This window comes from Eptatretus burgeri, chromosome 14 (genome assembly GCF_056783735.1).
Source record: "Eptatretus burgeri isolate ZD-2024b chromosome 14, Ebu_testis_v1, whole genome shotgun sequence".
Classification (NCBI taxonomy): Eukaryota; Metazoa; Chordata; class Myxini; order Myxiniformes; family Myxinidae; genus Eptatretus; species Eptatretus burgeri.
Window position 1 is genome coordinate 18,664,564 of NC_140974.1, and position 19,543 is coordinate 18,684,106.

At 43.2% G+C, this 19,543-nt stretch overlaps 1 protein-coding gene across 5 annotated transcripts in view; it reads left to right on the plus strand.

Annotated features, from left to right (window-relative positions):
- LOC147012733 (zinc finger protein 40-like) overlaps nt 1–19,543 on the plus strand; it is a 116,454-nt gene that overhangs the window by 53,701 nt on the left and 43,210 nt on the right. For all 5 annotated transcript variants that reach the window (XM_085853849.1, XM_085853853.1, XM_085853850.1 and 2 more), the window contains 3 exons: nt 353–418; nt 8,013–12,757; nt 13,387–13,523. In XM_085853849.1, coding sequence (XP_085709975.1) covers nt 353–418; nt 8,013–12,757; nt 13,387–13,523 — 4,948 coding nt within the window. The remainder of the gene's footprint in view (nt 1–352; nt 419–8,012; nt 12,758–13,386; nt 13,524–19,543) is intronic.

The window sequence follows — 19,543 nt, forward strand, 5'->3', positions numbered from 1 at the left end:
TTCTTGTGGGGTTGGCCGGGGGAAGCTTGGCCCAAGTAGTTTGTGGTATATATATATATATATATATATATATATATATATATATATATATATATATATATATATATATATATATATATATATATATATATATATATATATATATATATATATATATATATATATATATATATATAGTCATATTTTTCCTTGTTCTTTAACTTTTAACAACTGGAGTGTGCTCCTACTTTTGTTGTTGCCTTAATAATTTGAAATGGTGCTTTTGAAACTCTTACATGTGACCCTTCCTCTCGTGTATACCTATTTCTGTGTTCCGATTCTCAGAATATTGCCACTGTCTTGTCACTTACAGATCAGATAGAAGAAGCGAAAAAAGCACAACAGAGAAAAGCAACCCGTAGAAAGAAGTCTGCAAGTGGTGCGAGTATTAATATTGCACACATTATTTTTGTTGTTGTTTTTTGTCATTCTAGTTCACTTTGTGCTGTCTAGCCTTGGTTCGAATCTCGACCCAGCTATAAACTGCCACCTTTGTGTTTTACAAGCAGGCCAAGGTATTGGTGTGTGCCATCCTTTCGAAGGATGTTAAGCCGGATAACCCTTCTGCCAGCATCAGTCGTTGGCGGACGTTAAAGATCCCACGATGTACTTCACAAGGAGTCGGCAAATTATCGCCAGCATCGTGAACAAATTACAAACTGCTACCATTTTTGACAGTTGGGAAGGCAATGGTACTTATTCGGCAGCACTGAAGCCCCATGAAGAGTCTGGTAGATTTGATTTGATTGAGAACACTGATTAATTTATCGCAATTCTCGCTACTTTGCCGTTTAAAATGCTTTCGAGTCGAAGAAGCGAAGAATAATGCTCTGGGATTTTTTGTCTGTTTATGTCATTGATGTTGTTTCAGATTGCTTTCACAAATGGTCCTGTTGCAGTTATTTCTTTTTCTATTCTACTTGTTTTTTTGGAAAAATACCTCGACCACCAAAAGTGGACAGAGATTGTTTTCACCCCTGTCTGCCTGCCTGTCTGTTTGTCTCTGAGCAGGATTTCTCAAAAAGTTGTGGACGGATTCAGACAAAACTTTGTGGACGAGTTGGGTAGGTGACAAGAACAAGCCGATTAGATTGGTTCAGATTAGGATGTAGATTTGGCCAATCAGTGGGACACCAAACTTAACCTGTTCAAACTCGTGGAGCTTTGTGCTCTACCGCGTGCCATTCTAGTTGTCCTCGCCGAAGGAGAGGGTATTGCATTTGGGTCCATTTGTTTGTTTGTTTGTCCGCACTGAACTTTCATGTTTTTCTCCGCAGCCACTTGTCAGATTGAGACTAAATTTTCACCATCGGAGGAACTACTCATGTACAATGTTTTATTGATAATTATGACATCATAGATTATGTGGTGTGGCAGCCATGTTGGAAATAATTTGGACCTCTGTATCTCTGAAACCGCACCAAGGAAAAAATATAAACTTGGCACATAGCAAGTGCTCCTCATGGGCAATGTGTGATTGTTTTAAAAAAAAAATTGTCATAGATGCCTTCGTGATGACCTCATAACTGCATATGTAGAACGCTACATCTGATCAGTATGAAAATTTTTGAGTATCATCTCGGGATGAAATGGTCCACAGAAACCAATTTGATGAAATCGTCGGTCATGTAATTTGGCAGCCCTGTTGTTTTCAAAAGAAAACTTTCAAAAATCTTCTCTGAAGTAGCTGAACAGATCAAGGCGAAACTTTACAGGTATGACCGCCTGTCCATGAGGAACAAAAGTTTCACACATATCTTGTCATAGGTCACATGGTTTGGCAGCCATATTGGATTTACCTGAAAACCTATTAAAAAATCTTCTTCCCCAGAACGGCTGGCCAAATTGAGGGGAAACTTCACACAAATGTTCCCTAAACCATGGGTGTACAAATTAGTTAAGGAATAATTGATGCATCACATAGTTTGGTAGCCATATTGGATTGAAAAAAACATGTTAAATAATGTTTTCTCAGGAACTACTTAATCAATCGATGTGAAACTTCCAAATTATGATCCAGTAGTGATGGGGGAAACCATGTTTTAAATTTAAACTTGATCAGACGCATGGCAGCCAGAACTAAAATTTTTCATGTGGGTTCTTTTTTTTTGTTGTTAATAAGGCTCACTTGGCTGTGACTGGATGTGTTTGAGGGTAGAGAAGTAGCAGCTGAAATCTGAATCCTATCCAAGTTCCTCCTGATGACTTCATCTTTTCTTTTTGCTTGTTCAGGTTCCTTCTGATTACTCCAATGCAGGACTGTACCTATTTGGTCTTCCATTTGATTTGTATTAAATGTATTTTAATCCCATTCTAAATTCAATTGAATAAAAATAAAATAAAACTTCATGGGTCAGGGTCAGGGTCAGGTTTCCGATCAAAGTGGGGTTGCATCAAAGCGGGACGTTTTGGTTCCCTGTCATCACGACCAGCAGTTATAAAGTGGCAGTTCTTATTATGTCTCTTATTAATTACGTAACACACCAGTACACAAACACCACACAAAATCCCATCCATCCCATATGGGACCATACTATTTACAGAGCGTTGGTGCTGCCGAAGCAGTCTCCTTGGCTATTGGGTACAATCCTGGATGGGTCACCACTTCGACGCAGGCTACTCGAATGACTCAGTCATCCCAGCAAGCTGGTACTCATTTTTTGCCGACCTCGGAAGGATGGCAGGCTGAGTCAACCCCCTGGTGAATTAATTCAGCGGGAAACGAGGCTTGAACTCAGGACCCTAGGATCCCAAGCCACCACCCTAACCACTGAGCCAATACCAGGCTTCACACAAAATACACCACACAAAACTACACAAACACCACACAAAACAGCTCCTGGTGAGGATCTGCAATCTCTGCTTGCTCTTTTTCTCGTTACTTTATGTATTGCAGTTTATATAGTTAGTGATTTGATTAACAGTTAGTTATTCAGGTGCAGTTTGTTATTAACACTCAGGTCCAGTTAATTATTCTATTATCCTTGGCTTTTCTCGAATCCCCACTGGCATGTCTGGTTGAAGGCTGATCGTTACATTTTCCATCACGTTGATTTTTATTGTCATGTGTTATATACACAGCTGACCTAAATAATTAGGTTTCCTAAATATCAAACAATTGCAATCAAATACGTTTTCTGGGGTTGTGGAAAAAAGAAAACTTTTGCAAGGAAATTGAAAAATTTTCTCCAGTTTTAAATTATAGCGTGCTAAAATTTCCTTATCCCTATTTTCCAATAATCGTGAACATTATGGTAAATTCAAATAAGTTGTGAAATTCCATGAGGGTTCTCCGCATTTTGTTCAAACGTAGTGGATCCCACTGCGCTCGGAAAAAAAAAAATGACACAAGGATCGAAAGCCCACGCATGATTCTATTGGTAAATTTTATTTGTAAAATTAGCCTTTGATGATTGCAAGTTTCCATCATTCGTCAAGTCCGCAACCAGTCATGAGGACAAAGCAAGCAATCGTACCATATATAATTTGAGATGTGTTGTTTGTTCGTTTGACTTCTATGTACTCTTAAACCACAGGATTGAATGAGTTGAAAACTGGTGGTAGTACTCAGGATGGGTTTTAGGCTCTACATTTTTTATCATCCCAGAAGTGACAACTTTAAGAGAATGTAACTGCTGGACGGGATATTATGAAATCTGGTGGCTTTACTCAGGAGGTTTGGGGAGGAGAGGTGCACGGGACAGTTTTAGGCAGTTAAAAATGTTTTTATCAGCCTGGTGGGTCAGTTTGGTGGGAGGACCCCAACTCTCTCTTCATGTAAATTTGTACTGTGTACTACCACCTGCTGGAAGTCTGTATTAAACATAATAATAAATGACGCCATAGACCTCACAGAATACGTCACTTTCGAAATGACGTGTGAATGCTAAATGAGGCATTTTGCGCATGTGCCGTGGGTGTGTTTACATTGACTTGGTTCTGCTCGACGAGCACTTTTTTAACCTGCTGTTACTAGCATGAAATCTGAGGTTCGCATCATCTTTTAAACATAATTTTCAACATTTAGACGAAACAGTGACAATTTCAAAATGGTTAACCATAATTGTTCTGTTCCTGAATGCAAATCAGACTTCATGTCAGAATTGATTTTCTCCCCTGAATGTCGAGAGAGGTTTGCTAACCACCGTGGGTAAGAAAATGAAGCAGTGTTGTTGTGGTGGTTGTTGTTGTTGTTGGGTGAGCCCTTATTTAAAGCCCGATCTCTCGTTGAAAAAAGGCTCGTGCCTTAAACATTATTTCGTACCACACTTTTCATACCTCTCAAAATTTGGTTCAGAAAATTAATTTCTCTTACTTTTCCTTGAGCAGGATATTATCATCGATGAGTCGCAGACTGGCACGAGTCTTTATAAAGATGAGTTTTCCATTGTTTGGCACAATTATAGATGAAAATCAAAATATGCATACCGTGTGCTCATTTGCAATTGGGAGGAGCATGACATGTGACTGTAGAGGTGTAAAAAGATGTGTGCTCAAGAATAGGATGTGGCTGTTCGAGTCATACAGTAAAAAAATAAAAAATTGTGGCAATACCCCTGGGTGCTCACTTGGTAGAATAATGATAGATACTGAGGAGGAAGTCAAAGTGGGACGGAATCAGGAAAATGTAACAATGAACCATTATTAAAGCAAATACCTATTTTTGGGGGGAGGGGTGGGGTTTAACCCACCATACCCCTCCGTAAATCTCATTCGACCCCAATTTTATTAAAAAAAAAAATCCATTTAAAAAATAAAAATAAAAAAAGCTCGAACGAACTTTGGAACATCATGGGTGATGAAGGTTGTGGTCAAGTTTCATCAGAATTGTGGGTCGTTTCTGGGAAAGCAAATACCTCTTTGGGTGGGGGGGGGGACAAACTCCCACACCCCCCTCGCCCCATAAACTCCCTCCATAGACCTCGTCAGACCCTGATTTTTATTTATTTCTTTCTTTTTTGAATGCTGTGAACAAAGTTTGGTACATACATTGTGATGAAGGTTGTGGTCAAGTTTCATCGAAATTGTATGTGTAGTTTCAGAGAAGAAGTTGCAAGTATTTGTGACTGACTGACGGACAAACGATGCGCCATCCCATCAGCTCCCCGGACCTTTTTATTATTTTGCCAAAACGAAGTTTTTGCAAGATATGTTAGTCAGCTTGTATGTTTTTTTTTGTCTGTAATCACGTATAAAAAATTCTGCAGAGCACAGTTATCATTGGAAATTTTTGTAACTTCGCATATCAGAGGCCTATAGAGGTGCCTTTCAGCACATAAAATTTTGAAGGTCAAGGTCAAAGGTCAAGGTCACTTTGTCGCAAATCAGGGGAGTCGACGAAACCCTTATTTTTTGAGTAATTTTGATCGGATCGTCTTCAAACTTCATGGGAATATAGTTCATTGTCTGGCGCTCAGCTGATTAATTTTTGGTGGTGATTGGCCTTCACCTTCATGGTTAACACCTGAGGTCAAACATATTTGACCCCAAGGTCAAATTTTCAAGTTTTAGGAACCATATCGTGTAGTACCTCAAATTGAACACCTCGATGAGTGCTTTCTAGATATGTCAAGCTTGAGACATTATGACATCATTTGGTGACGTTATGAGGCAAACGCATATTTTTCATGGTTACTCTGTAGAACGATTCTCATCGGAATCTCTCGTAGGCAGATATTCCTCAAGGAGTCGCTCCTGGTGGATAGCAGCTCAGTTCTCCTCAGTGTGACCTTAAAGAAGTCACACGTGGTCACCTTTTGGCAAGATACGGTTTATTTTTATTTTTATGGAAATCGCCCCAAACAAGGCATAAAACCGCTCCAGGTAAGGGGGATACAATTATTTAAGGTAAAGGACTCTAGGTAAGGGGTAAGGGGACAGCAACTTTCCAGGTGAGCTTATAACCATGATGGTCCATTCACTGGCGTAAGAAGCTGCAGCTTTTCTCTCATGGTGGTTCTGTGGCTCTATAGGTTAAAACCCATAAGCAGATTCATTACAGCAATTATTGATGCAAAGGTCCAGATATCTAACCCTAACTCTTACCAACTGAAGAGGTCAAAATTTTCCTCCAAAGTGGAAAAGGTCCCACTTATTGAATTTACCACATACAAACTACAATTGGAAGCCGTCTGGGGTTCAGTGATGATCCTGCCAAGAACTCTCAGAACAGAAGTATGAGAAAAACAAAACTTCACAACTTGGTCCTTGAATCGTGATACTTTACCGAAATGGAGATGCTCCAAGTCCTCAGGGGACTCAGTTCCACTATCTGAAGCCCACAACTGGAGAGGACCAGCAACGGAATATGTTATTCTCCCAAACTCGAAGAGCACCGTGTAATACTGCATTGAAATGGTTGATATATAATTTTAGTGCAACTATTCAATATGTTGGTTTTCACAAAGCGAAGTGTTTGATTGTTGATTACACGAGAGATAAAAGCTTTAACGATTGGCATGTGGACCACTTAAAATCCAGTAGTTCTCTGAAATTTGTTCCGAATGGTTAATGCACAAACACAACCAGTTTGAGGTTTTGTCAAAAAAAAAAAAACAACAACCTATGAAGGATCAAACAGTCCAACAGTTCATTCGGTCAAGGATATGTAGGCCTTGTGTGATCAGATAAATCTTTTTGGATAGTGGGGTGGGGGGTAGATTAACACAGATAAACATAGTTGAGAAAGGCCATTCTGTGGTTGTAATGTTGTCCTTTCTGATCCTTTTTTGACATTACCTTGAGTTGGTTCTGCTTGTGTGTTTACAGTGTGAGGTGCTCACTTAAAAAAAAAAAAATCGTAACTTTTCTCCACAACAAACTGCTCTTCAATCTTGAAATAGCCTCTGTCCATCGAATTGTGTGCAGTATCGTCTGGTTACATTATTGCTGTGAGCTAGCAATGCTTCTCCCTAAGAGTACGCAATACTTTGGAATTTGGTCAGGGTATTGAGGGCACAGTTGCTTACCCTTTATCATAAACTATTGTGGGTGGATCTTTAATGCCTTCCAAGCAAGGGTTCACAAACAAGACTGCAGGCATAACTTCTTCCCCAACTGGAAAGGCCTGCCCTGCAATGAAGCACCGGGCCAACATGTTACGGTTTCTCATTCTGATGATTGTTCAATCCAATCTGACATGACTGATGGACGTGTTGCCGGTGTTGGTTATGCAAATTTAGTACTTGCTCAAAGTACCCTTCATGCAATGTACAGTATACAAGCCTAGCCGTTCATTTTTACTCACGTCGTGGCCATCGGCCAAACACGTTAGTATTGTGTTGATCCCGTCTGTGTTTTGTCTGTCGGCAGAACAACTGGACAATGAGGACAGCTAGAATCACCAAATTTGGCATGCAGCTTCATACTGTGAATGTCTTGGCCAAGTTAAACTTTGACTTCACAAGGAAAAATATTAAATTAAAATCGGAACAGGACGATATTTACTCACACCGTGACCATGCAACAGTAAAGTTTAGCACCATTTGAGGTGGTATTGTGCCAAGAGAAAACAATGGTGCAAGTCAGCACCTCAATTGAGTGTGTTAACCTTGTATTATATTGATGCCTGAACGCAGAAATTCATGTCCAAGATGATACACAAATGCAGGACTGCCACTTTAAAAATTCTGGCTCAGATACTGCCCCCTAACGGTTGTTGTTAACTTTGGGGAAATCTCTTTCATTCAAAATTTAACTCGGAGTAGGTAAATCAGGTTGTTGTTGTTGTTGTTGTTGTTTTTGTTGTTTTTTTTTTAAACATCAACTCGGATGAGGTAAACTTGACCGATGCAGAATCCCCTAGTGATGGCATTCATTACAACTACACCACCTCTGTCAGTCCTTTCTAGATCTTTGTTGGGCCATAATGAGTGAATGGATCAGGATTTTCATTTATTTACTTTGTTGAGTAAGTAAATATAATAGTAGTACTCTTACTTGGTATTAATTTTGGTCACCTGACTGTTTGGCAGGTACTGAAGGTGCTTGCAGAAGGAAAGGGAGAGGAACAAGTGCAACGCACAAGTCATCAGAATCTGCAGGCCGGTGCAAGGTCCAATCACTGTCGAATCCTGTTACATCTCATGAAACATCATCAACAACAAAGCAAACACAAAGTGCAGTGACACATATTAAACAAGTCAATGGAAAACTTAGAATGGAGCAAAACCTTGATTCTGGACTCAATTCAATGATCCAGGGAAGCTTTACAGAATATGGAGCTCTGCTGAACGGCAGGAGAAAAAACACGCTTCATAAAACGTGCAAAGAGAAGTGTGATCCTTTGGAAACGAAGAACAATCGAAACACTGCATTTGAAGTTCTGCTTCGTGTGATGGAACCGGAGCTAAGTGGACTTGATGGTGGTTCCTTCGACTGCAATCGGTGGCGACAACAGCAACAGCAATGGATGCATCAGCATTTGGGAAGTGATAATGACAGCACCCCAGCCTCTCCACGCAACAGTAGCCCAACAGCTTCTGTAAGGCAAGAAAACCAAGAGAGCACAGGGAAAGCATCAAAATGTGTGTGCCATATTTGCCAGCGTGTTTGCAACAAACCGAGCGTGCTTGAGAAGCACGTTCGGTCGCATACGGGTGAACGGCCTTACCCTTGCTCTGTCTGCGACTTTTCCTTCAAGACAAAGAGCAACCTGTACAAGCATATGCGCTCGCAGATGCATAAGGTCCGCAGCCTTATGACAAAAGAGTGCGAAGATGTTGATGATTGCACAGTTCACAAGCACCATTACAGTGATGATGATTCGGATGAGATCCTGGAAGACGACCTCGAACCCGAGATGCCATTGCATTCGGATTCAACACAGCTGCATCGGGACAGAGTTAATAGTCCCATTGTTTCTCATTGTATGGAAACTGAGCTTCCTTCTCAAAATAAACTTGAGACTGTGACTATGGCATCAGCAGTATTTTCAGCAAGTGGGAAAAGTAGCGTTGATTCTGGGTATCTTTCTCATTCTGAGAGTACAGAGCAAGTAACGGCTGCAACCTACAGCCCATCTCACAAGTCAGTTGAGGATGGAGTAGGGATTAAGCCAGCAGTCCCTCTAGTTACACTGTTGGTACCTGTGTGCTTGTCAACTGCAGAGAAAAATATGACTGCACCCACACCGATACACAATACAATCGGGGCGCATATTGACAAACTTATCTCCTTAAATGAGGCAGTGGTGGACAGTCGAGGGCTCGAGAGTGTCAAACCCCGTCGAATGTCTGCATCCCGCCGAGCAAGCATCGATTCACCAAGGCCTTACACGATTCAGAATTCATTTCAGTTTGATTTGCCACGTCCGGTTTCGACGACATCAGTTGGATGGCAGGTGGGCAGTAGTCTCCCATCTCCAGATAAACTAAAATCGTTGAAATCGCAACCCCCACTCTTACCCAAAACGACCGATTTTGATAAGAGCAACTTGCAACTAATCAAGCCGTCACAAATCGATTTGGGACAGAGCACCACGGAGTTACAGAGCCAGCCGTTGGATGAAGTGAACTCTCTTTGTTCAGATGGAGTTTTCTCTGGGCCTGATGGTAGAAACCTTCAGCCTCGGCCGCTGGTTAGACAGAAGGCAGTTGGAAGTGGTGAAGGACAGACAGACTTGTCATTGCGGGGGCGAAACAAGGCATGTCGCCGTCGACTCATGCTGGAGTGCGAAACGTGTGGCGTACGCTATCGCAAGCGTGACAACTATGAAGCACACAAACGCTATTACTGTTCAGAATTTAGTGCTCCAAGGCAGCAGCAAACTAAGCGGCCATCTGATGCAGGGACACCTCCACAGTTAGGCCATTACCGTGTTTCTGCTTGTGCCACGCTTGAGCAAGCACCTCTAATAAAAAGAAAAAAACAAAATCGTAGAGCGGTTGCTGGACGCAGTGTGTTGGCAGAAACGCGATCAAACCCACAGCTGACCATTTCCTCTAATTTCTGCTCATCCTTACCCATAAGTGCGGGGAATGACAGAGGGCAAGGAACTAGTGCACGTCCTTGTGGAATGTTTGAAACGGCGCAGGTATCTGCATGCCACTTATCACCTTTGGTCGTTTCTGACATTGGGAAAGGCACATCACTGTTGGCAAATGCACAGCTTTTGACACCAGACCCATCACCTCCAGCCCCCGAGCATTCGGCAAGACAATGGGCAAGGGTGATGAACGACTCGCGACCCGCAATATCTCGGCAAGATGTATGCTCTTTCAGTGTGGCCCGCACTCCCATTGCAGCTGTGGCTCCATTGAGTCCTTTTTTAGACTCTGAGGGTGTGCGTGCTACCACCAGATTACCAATTAGCAATCCAAAAAATGGTTTGCTTGGGTTTTCTTCTTATCCTCCTACAGCCAGAATGCTCAAAACCGAGAGTTTGGAACAAGTGCATTTAGGCAAGACGCCGAATGAAGCGGTTTTTGAAAGGTCCCATTCATTGGAAACATCACCTTCCTCGAGAAGGCTCTCAGCAACCAAGGCCAACTCGGTGGACTTCTTGCTGGGAAAAACATCTGCCCAGCAATCGGGAGGAAAAATTTCTGTGATTCAGCATACAAACTCTCTGAGTCGTGGAGGCTCTTTGGAAGCTATTGATACAGTACATGTGCAGAAGGCCGATCTAGAAAAAGGTGGTCCACCAGCACATAACCAAGAAAGTAGTCAGGAAAATGACGTTGGTTGCAGTATATACTCAAAAGAAACGACGGCTGAATCAGGGGTTTGCTGCCAGGATGGTGACAACAGTAACGTTGATGAGAAATGCAGAACAGAACTTACACCAAAAGGGAAATTCCTTGGAATGGCAGAATTTCAACGTGGCATCAAGGAAAACGATGTGTCTGATGCAAAAACGAGGTTGTTTGTCCCAGCAAAGGTTGACATGTCTGCACAGACAGCACTGTCAAAATCACCTCCACAAACTTGTGTAAGGGATGCGTCTTTAACAGTCACTGAGCAGCATGCAGTCATAACAAGCCAGACTTCATCGAAAGAAACTGTAAGCCAAACATCCTCAAGCCATATTTCAAAGAGGAATTCACCCCACAAACGACAACTCTTGCGCCAACTGTCTGTTTCTGATGAATTTGAACTCCATGATTCTGCAAGTCTGAGGACAATGACAGATGGTACTCTTCCATCAAAAAACGTTGCCACCACCGCTTCGAATGTTCAAAGCCGCGACGTGTGGATGTCAGATTCACAAAATCAGCAAGCTTCAATGCGATGCTCAACATCTTGGTCCACTGTAGCCATTTCTTCGGCTGTTACGATCCCGTTGCCCTTTGAAAATCCCCTATTTATGCCCAAATATATGATACAACTGCATAACGGCTCAGGGATACAAGTGCCAGATGCTTGCAGCAGCAGTAGCATGCCGGCGGTGACATTGCCTACTTCATTGCCTCCTCAAAATGATGCTACTAACTCGAATGCAGTAAGTGCTCCTATTAATTTGACCATGAGTTATCACAGTCAACATGGAGATCAGAAAATAGGCCTTGAAGAATCCATCCCCTCTGTTTCCACTGCAGCCTTTTCAATCCTGCAAATGGCTGCTGCAGCAACACCGAATGCACCATTGCCCGGTATCCAAAGCTCTATTCGTGATTTGAGCTCAAGCAATTTTACTGGAGATCATAATATTAATCCAGCTCTGTATCCCATTACGGATCCAGTTTCTGAGGCTTTTCCAGATCACACGGATACCAAGTATCCTCCCGGATCTTCACCCACCAAAACCACGTCCTCAGATGTTTTTGTACCATTGAAACCACAATCAGTAACATTCCATGAGTTGACTAATCAGCCTCAGCCTCTGTGTACTGTTTTCCAGACCCCACAAACCTTGCCTTTGACAGGAGAAAAAGATTGCTTACCTACCTTGCAAAACTTTGGCCAAACGCAAACCCCATCAGGCACACTTGGTGGAAATGAAGTTTCCTTTTCTTCTTCTTCCTCCTCCATTTTTTCTTCTTCCTCTTCAACTTCTTCCTTAACCTCTTCATCTTTGAATTGTACTGCTGCCTTGACTTCTAATTCTACTCCAGCTTCTTGTACTAATTCTTCTTCCTCTGTCTACTCTTACAAGACTTCCACTTCAAACTCTCCCACGCTGGTGAGTGCTGCCAAGAAACGACGCCTTTCTTATAAGAAATATGGCAAGAAAGCCGAGAAGCACGTTATAGAAAAGAGAACGCCTAAGCTCTCGACTAGAGGAAAGAAGGTTAATGTTACAGAAGTGACTGAGAAAATAGAAAGTACAGAAATTATTGAAAATGATGAAGCGAGACCTGTGACGATGGCACCAAAGTTAGCTCAAGGTGCTGAAACAACAAGGCAACATGAAGGTAATGAAAACGACTCTGGCCCAGCGTCTTCCTCGTCCGTTTCTACACCTTCACGTGCAACCGAAATTGCAGATGGAAATAGTACTCATAAAGAAACACTACTTTTTGATGGCGAAGAGACCTGCGGTGAAAATGTAAGCCTTCCAAAATGCAAACTTGTTCAGCAATGTGAGCTTGAAACAACGCAGCTCAGTGCAGGCTCTGGTGCAGCTCCCGAGACCTCGTGCCAGAGTGGCGCGAGGCCCACCGGCCATCGTGCCTTGTCAAGCCGAGGATGCAGGAGGCCACAAACCTGTGAAACGCAGGCACGGAAACCCTGCGAGGAAATGAAGATCAAAATTGAAGAGAGCAATGAAGGCTCTGGGGTGAGTTGTGCATTTGCATGATTGAAGAGTTTCTGGAACTTGGTGTGTTTTAAAATAAGATCAAGGGATTTGTACTGTTTGGTACAAAATTAAACGAGTTGAGGCAACCATTTTGGCAGCTGGAGTTTGTGTGTGTGTTTTTGGTTCATTATTATCTGCTTTATCTTCGATGTCTATTTGCATGTTTCCACATGTCCACCTTCCTTGTAGAGCTGGGAGGATACCGCGTCGAAGTATGCACACTCGCTTCTGAGTTGTGTAGCTTGGGTTTGAATCCTGACTCAGCTATAACTTGTCATCCCGATGTTTCACAGCCAGGGTGATTCATCGATATGTGTGCCGTCCCTCGGATGGACGTTGAACTGGGCTTTTGGTCTGCTGGCATTAGTTGGTGGATGGTAAATATCCCACTGTGTCCGTCATGAAGAGTAGGCGAGTTATCGCTGGCACCTCGAAACAAATTCCAAATTGCTGCTGGAACTTACAGGGGGCACTGCATCAGCAGCACCGTCACGCTCACAGCAATGATGCAAACCAGCAGGTCAAAATGAATGAACCTTCGACCTCTTCCACGACCCTCGACTTTGTATTTGTACAAAAATAAAATGGTCTTCCTCGTGTCCTTCCAGATGGACGAAATGAATGAACCTTCACTGCTCGATGAAGATGAAGAGAACGCATTACAGACCGACACAGAGCTTGTGGATGAGGATATAGACCAGCACTTCAAAAAGAGCGTCACCACTCTCCAGGACATTGAAGGAGGGTAAGTGTTCAAAATGACTTTCCTTTTCATTAAATTTGGGAAGTAATCCCATTTATGATTCGTGTTGCTCACATATCATACCATTTTGAAGATGCCCGTCATTATCCTTGAACTTTAATTCCTGATTCATTTTCTCTTATTACCTCCGCCACTGAAGGTCGATGAAAGTTTTGTTTTCACCCCTGACTATCTGTCTGTCTATATGTCTTTGTCTCAAAAATATCTCAAAAGGATATCTCAAAAAGTTGTGGACGGATTCAGGTGAAATTTGATGGACAGGTAGGGTGTGCGACACCGAACAATTGATTTGATTTTGGTGAAGCTCCGGATACGGATCCAGATACTATAAAAAAATTTTTAAGTGATTCTTCATCGTTGAGAGATGGGGCCAAAAAAGATATATAGTACGTTATCTCAAACAGTTTTCGATGGGTTATGACCAACCTAGGTGGGTTACAAGTTTATCAGTGGGATACAAAACACAAACTGTTCAGCCTGGCAGAAGTGTGCACTCTATTGAATGTCGTACTAGTTTCATTCTGTTTCTTTCACGTTCTTAATTCTTGCTGAATGCTAATTGGTGTATTCTATAAACACTGGAAAGATTGTCGGAAAAATCATATTCCACTGTCTGTTGTTATGGCAAGTCCTGGAAGGCCTGCCAAATAGTGCAGTTTCTTTCCTGTTGTATTGCTGCTGAAGCTGCAATTTTGTACATTCTATTTGATTAAAGGGCAAACACCTCGATGTCATTGGAGCTGTACGCAAGATGTACTTGGAGTTAAATTTACAATGGAGTGGATATCGGATGAGATTGGGAAAGAGACTTATTCCATGCAAAAGTGACCCCACAATCGGCGTGCCCTTGGATTTTAATCTCGGGAAAATCACTTGCAAGCTATGGCGTACCATTCAAATGCGTTAACCCACAGATATCTCACAAATGAACGGTCTCAATGTGTTCTTGGCTTTGGAGTCTGATAACATTTTTTTTTTCTTTTTAAATGTAATCAGGTGGTTCATATTTGACTTGGAATTTTCATTGATTTAAATGCGACACAGAGTTGGTGTTGTTTCGTATGCAGCCTGTGGCTGCTACTTACATCATTTCTAGAAGTGTGGCTGTGCCACTGATGCAGTGCCCCTGTTACCAGGAAGCTGGTACTCATTTTTTAACCTTGGAAGGATGACAGACTGAGGCAACCCATCTGGTGTTAATTCAATGGCCGGGCAGGTGTCTTAAACTTGGTATCTTAAACCGGCTTTTAAGACCCAAGATCTCAAGCTGGCCACCTTAACCTTTAATCCAACACTAGGCTGAAAAGAACAGAGTGATGTATGTAGATGAAAATTTTATTTGTGGTGTTGGCACACCAAAAGCCAAAATCACTTTCTCTTTTGAAGGGTGTAATATCCAATCGATGACGATTTCTGGTCAACGAAAACCTCAAGACTTTTGAAAGTTCTAGAGTATTGAACACACTCTATTGGGAAGATGTTGATGACTATGATGATGATGATGATGACGAATACTACTACGACTTCTACTACTAATCCGTGAGCCCAGCGAAGGGGTGCAGTGAGACAGAGGGGGTTGACCTTCTTGTACTTCATTCCCTTTCGACTGGGGGAACTTGAGGTTCGGGCAGGGATTTTGGAATGTATTTGTTCATGGTGCTGGTGATTGCTCGTCTACGTCTCACAAAGGACACCGTGGGAATTTTAACAGCTACCAACTCATGCCAGCAGACAGGAGGCCCATGAAATTCCATCTCAGGGACGACACACACATTTATGAACCACCCTGCCTGTGAAACACCGAGATGACAGTTTATAGCTGAGTCTGGATTCAAACCCAGGCTACACAACTGAGAGGCTGGTGTGCATACCTCTCAGCCATCCTTCCAGTCCAGATGTTGACAAATGAAGCGATTAAGAATGATCTCCTGCACTGGTATGCTCATAATCCTAAATAATTCTACATTGATGGTTTAAAGGAAAAGTTTCCTTTGTGATGAGGGAAGTGCATACCCAAAGCTGGAGAATGACTTTCAAATTACTGTAAGCATCGTTTTTGTAAGAAATGCAAGCTTAGTTGCGAGTGCAAAGGAAAGTCCAAGCCAGCTTTAAAACACCCTCGTGATTATCCACACTCGCCCTCTGCTGGCCACACAGCCATTATTTCCACATTCCTAAAATCTGTACAAATAATTATTATACACATTTTAGATCGAGCACATTTCAGGAAAGATGTTTGGGATACAAGTGCTTTTTAAATTTTTTTAATTTTTGGAGGTTTTGAGGAGGTATGAGGAGATTCTGTGCAGCAACACGTGAAGTACAACTCAGTAGGTTATTGAACCGATTTAATTACTTAAATGTACATTTCCAAGCTCCAGTCGATCAGCCTTCTCATTGAAAACACTAGTGTGTTGATACGTTCATTCCAGGCTTCTTGGAATTTCCAGAAGCATCGTCACTTCCGAATTGGACCTTTGTGCTCATTTTTCTGGCACCGTTTCAGAGCTGCAGCTGTAGGATGAATAATCGTCATAACTTTGTCCACATACATTTCACTTTTTGAAATGGAAAGAATCGCAGGGACCAACGTCTGGTTTGTAAGACCAGTTTTCAACAATTGGAATGTGACGCTTGGACAAAAAGAAACCAGCAAACAGATATCTCAGTATTTGGGACTCGTTGATGGGAATACAGATCCAAGCAGTCTTCAAGTTAAGAATGGGGTTCCGTTCCAAGTATAATCATTCGTAAGTCAGAAGTCAATTTCCCATGGACTAGCTCTGTGTTGTAAACAGTGGTTTAGTACTACAAGCAACCAAGAAAGCTCATTTAACACATTTAATATACAAAGAAGCTGAAATATTGTACGTTTGCATTAAATGTGAGTAAATAATACCACTTCAATCCCATTTAATTGTAATAAATACAGCTAATAAAACGTACAGTAAAATTATTGTCTTGTCCTTGATAATAGTTCTGAATGTCGAAGGATTAAGGTCAAACAAATGACCAATTTGCAAGGGAGTTTCACATTTATCAGAATGTTTTATAACTCCAATGTCATCAATGTTTTTCATCTCCCACGTCAAGGTTATGCGTTTCTTCGTACCAGGAATATCACTGCAATGTTTATCAGCAATGATTAGGGTTCCTCGTCACTAAAACGGTAAAATACGTGGCACGATGAATGCAAAAATGTGCGTAAAGTAAATGGCTGCGAACAGTACAGGAATGTGCAGTACACTGGATGCTGGAGACCACGCGACGCTCAGTCTCTTTATATTGTTGTGGGGCCGGGTGTCAGCGGTGAGCACGACCGCTCGGTGGAGCAGTAGAGTCGACTCCACCGAACACCCGGAATATAGATCGTGCTTCTAGGAGAACTCCGAAAGGCACGGGTTCCTTATAGGACCGTGAATCACCAATAATTTGACCGCGTGGGATAGGGTTAATTGCCAAACTTTAATATACCGAAAAACCCACGCGGCAAAGCTACCGGGGAATTCACACCCTCGCCGGTGCTCTAGCGGGATGAGCCGTTACCGTGCGTAACCTGAGCGGATGGTTACCAAGACCCGTTGGTCCAAATACACAATTTACCGTTTCCCAATTTCCCAACACGCATCGTGCTAAGACAATGAAAGAAGCACATAAACGAGCTGGTACATTCAACAATAGGGGTATTTATTTTACAATAACCGGGGAGGGGAAGCACACAAAGAGCAAGTTATCACGACTATAAGAAATGCAATGTACAATGAGCAAAGAAAGCACTTACACAGTTGTGACTTAGAGACGGGGCCCAAGGACACACACACGCACACACAAATGCCCAGAAAGAGATGGACCTCGTCAGCTCGGAGGGAAGACGGGCTGAGGGAAGAGAAGCTGGCTTGGACCTGTCCACCTCGTGTGGTTCTCAACGATCTTGGGGTAACGGGACTCGAACCTGCAACACAAGGCCGCTCCAAGCACCAGGTGTGGAGGGTAGCGCCGGGCGTTGGCACGCTCCTCCGGCTCGCAGGCAGGCGACACGAGATGATCTCCCGAGTCGAGATGGTCGACCGCCCGCAGCAATGCGCCAGACGAGACATCTCGGATCCGCGTGATGCAGTCGGCCACAGACCTGGACAGAGACGCGCACTCGAGCAGCAGCTGGACAGACCAGACCGAAGCGCTTTTTGCCGACGGGACGCAATCATTCATTGCTCCTTTTCCCCTTCCCGGGCGCGGTCCTCTCGTCCGTGGCCTGCTCTCATTGGGTTGACGGCATGTCACGGCTCCGCCTTCTTGCCAAGGACCGCCCCGACTCTGGTCTGCTCGTCGCCCATTGGATGGAAACCGACGCATATCCTTATTTGGCGCGCATCTGAAGCAAAACGCTTTGTGACCATATACGGTGCGAAATCCACACCGAAACGCACACCGACTGAGGCATGGAATTCCAGACACGCCCGCATGCCGGTGAGCGCGCGAAGAGCGCTGACAATGCTGCGAGCAGAGTGTTGTTGTTGATGAAAGTGATGTAAAAATCCTATCCATAAAATAATCCACAGCGCACGTACACTTAGTTCCCATTAGACACAGGGGACGGGACCCTAACTAGAAACACATAGTTACCGATATAACTGATCTATAGGACCTGGTGTGCAGTAAGCTTCCAAATTCGTAACAATATCCCTCAGAAGAAAGACTCGTGCTCCGCCCAACCAACGAGTCCCAAGTTGCTCCACCCATGATCGGTTCGTAAGTACAAGCGAACGTTCGTTCATATCTCGGGCATTTGAAAAAATTATTAGATCCTATTGGATTAGTTTGTAGCTTGGGTGTTTGCAAGTCAGACATTCACAAGTCGGGTATGTCATGTCAGGATGACGTTTGCAGACTGCAACAAACGCATGATTTGGAACATCGTTGGGAGACGATGTAGTTCAGTCTTTGTTAATAATGATCAAATTATGGGGGAACTTGTCTCTTATGGTTATCAACAACTAGTTTGTTTGCATACCTTTGATCAGAGTAATTAACTTCATGTATTAAAGGCAAAAAATATATGACAAATTTCCTCTGAACTTGCTTCGGAGTATCACGGGCTTCTATAACTGCCATTGTTGTGTTTTGTTTGTTTGTTCTTCTTTTTACAGCCTGGCGACATCGCGCTGTTATATAATTGGCTATTCTGTCCTGTGTCTTCTGTCACACTTATTGTTGGGTGTGATGTGGGCGGAGATTGCCTGGTGTATTGTGGGCGGAGATTGCCTGGTGTATTGTGGGTGGAGATTGCCGGGTGTATTCTGGGCGGAGATTGCCTGGTGTATTGTGGGCGGAGATTGCCTGGTGTATTGTGGGCGGAGATTGCCTGGTGTATTGTGGGCGGAGATTGCCGGGTGTATTGTGGGGGGAGATTGCCTGGTGTATTGTGGGCGGAGATTGCCTGGTGTATTGTGGGCAGAGATTGCCTGGTGTATTGTGGGTGGAGATTGCCGGGTGTATTGTGGGCGGAGATTGCCGGGTGAATTGTGGGCGGAGATTGCCGGGTGAATTGTGGGCGGAGATTTCCGGGTGTATTGTGGGCGGAGATTGCCGGGTGTATTGTGGGGGGAGATTGCCTGGTGTATTGTGGGCGGAGATTGCCTGGTGTATTGTGGGCAGAGATTGCCGGGTGTATTGTGGGCGGAGATTGCCGGGTGTATTGTGGGCGGAGATTGCTTGGTGTATTGTGGGCGGAGATTGCCGGGTGTATTGTGGGCGGAGATTGCCTGGTGTATTGTGGGCGGAGATTGCCGGGTGAATTGTGGGCGGAGATTGCCGGGTGAATTGTGGGCGGAGATTGCCGGGTGAATTGTGGGCGGAGATTTCCGGGTGTATTGTGGGCGGTGTTAATGCGGAAGAGCGATGTTTTTTGTGCTGAATCGTTTCTGTGTGATGCCGGAAGTTGATTTTCTGAGCAGGAAGTGATAATCTTCCTGTTCCGTTAGTTAGTACAGTCAAAATGTCGG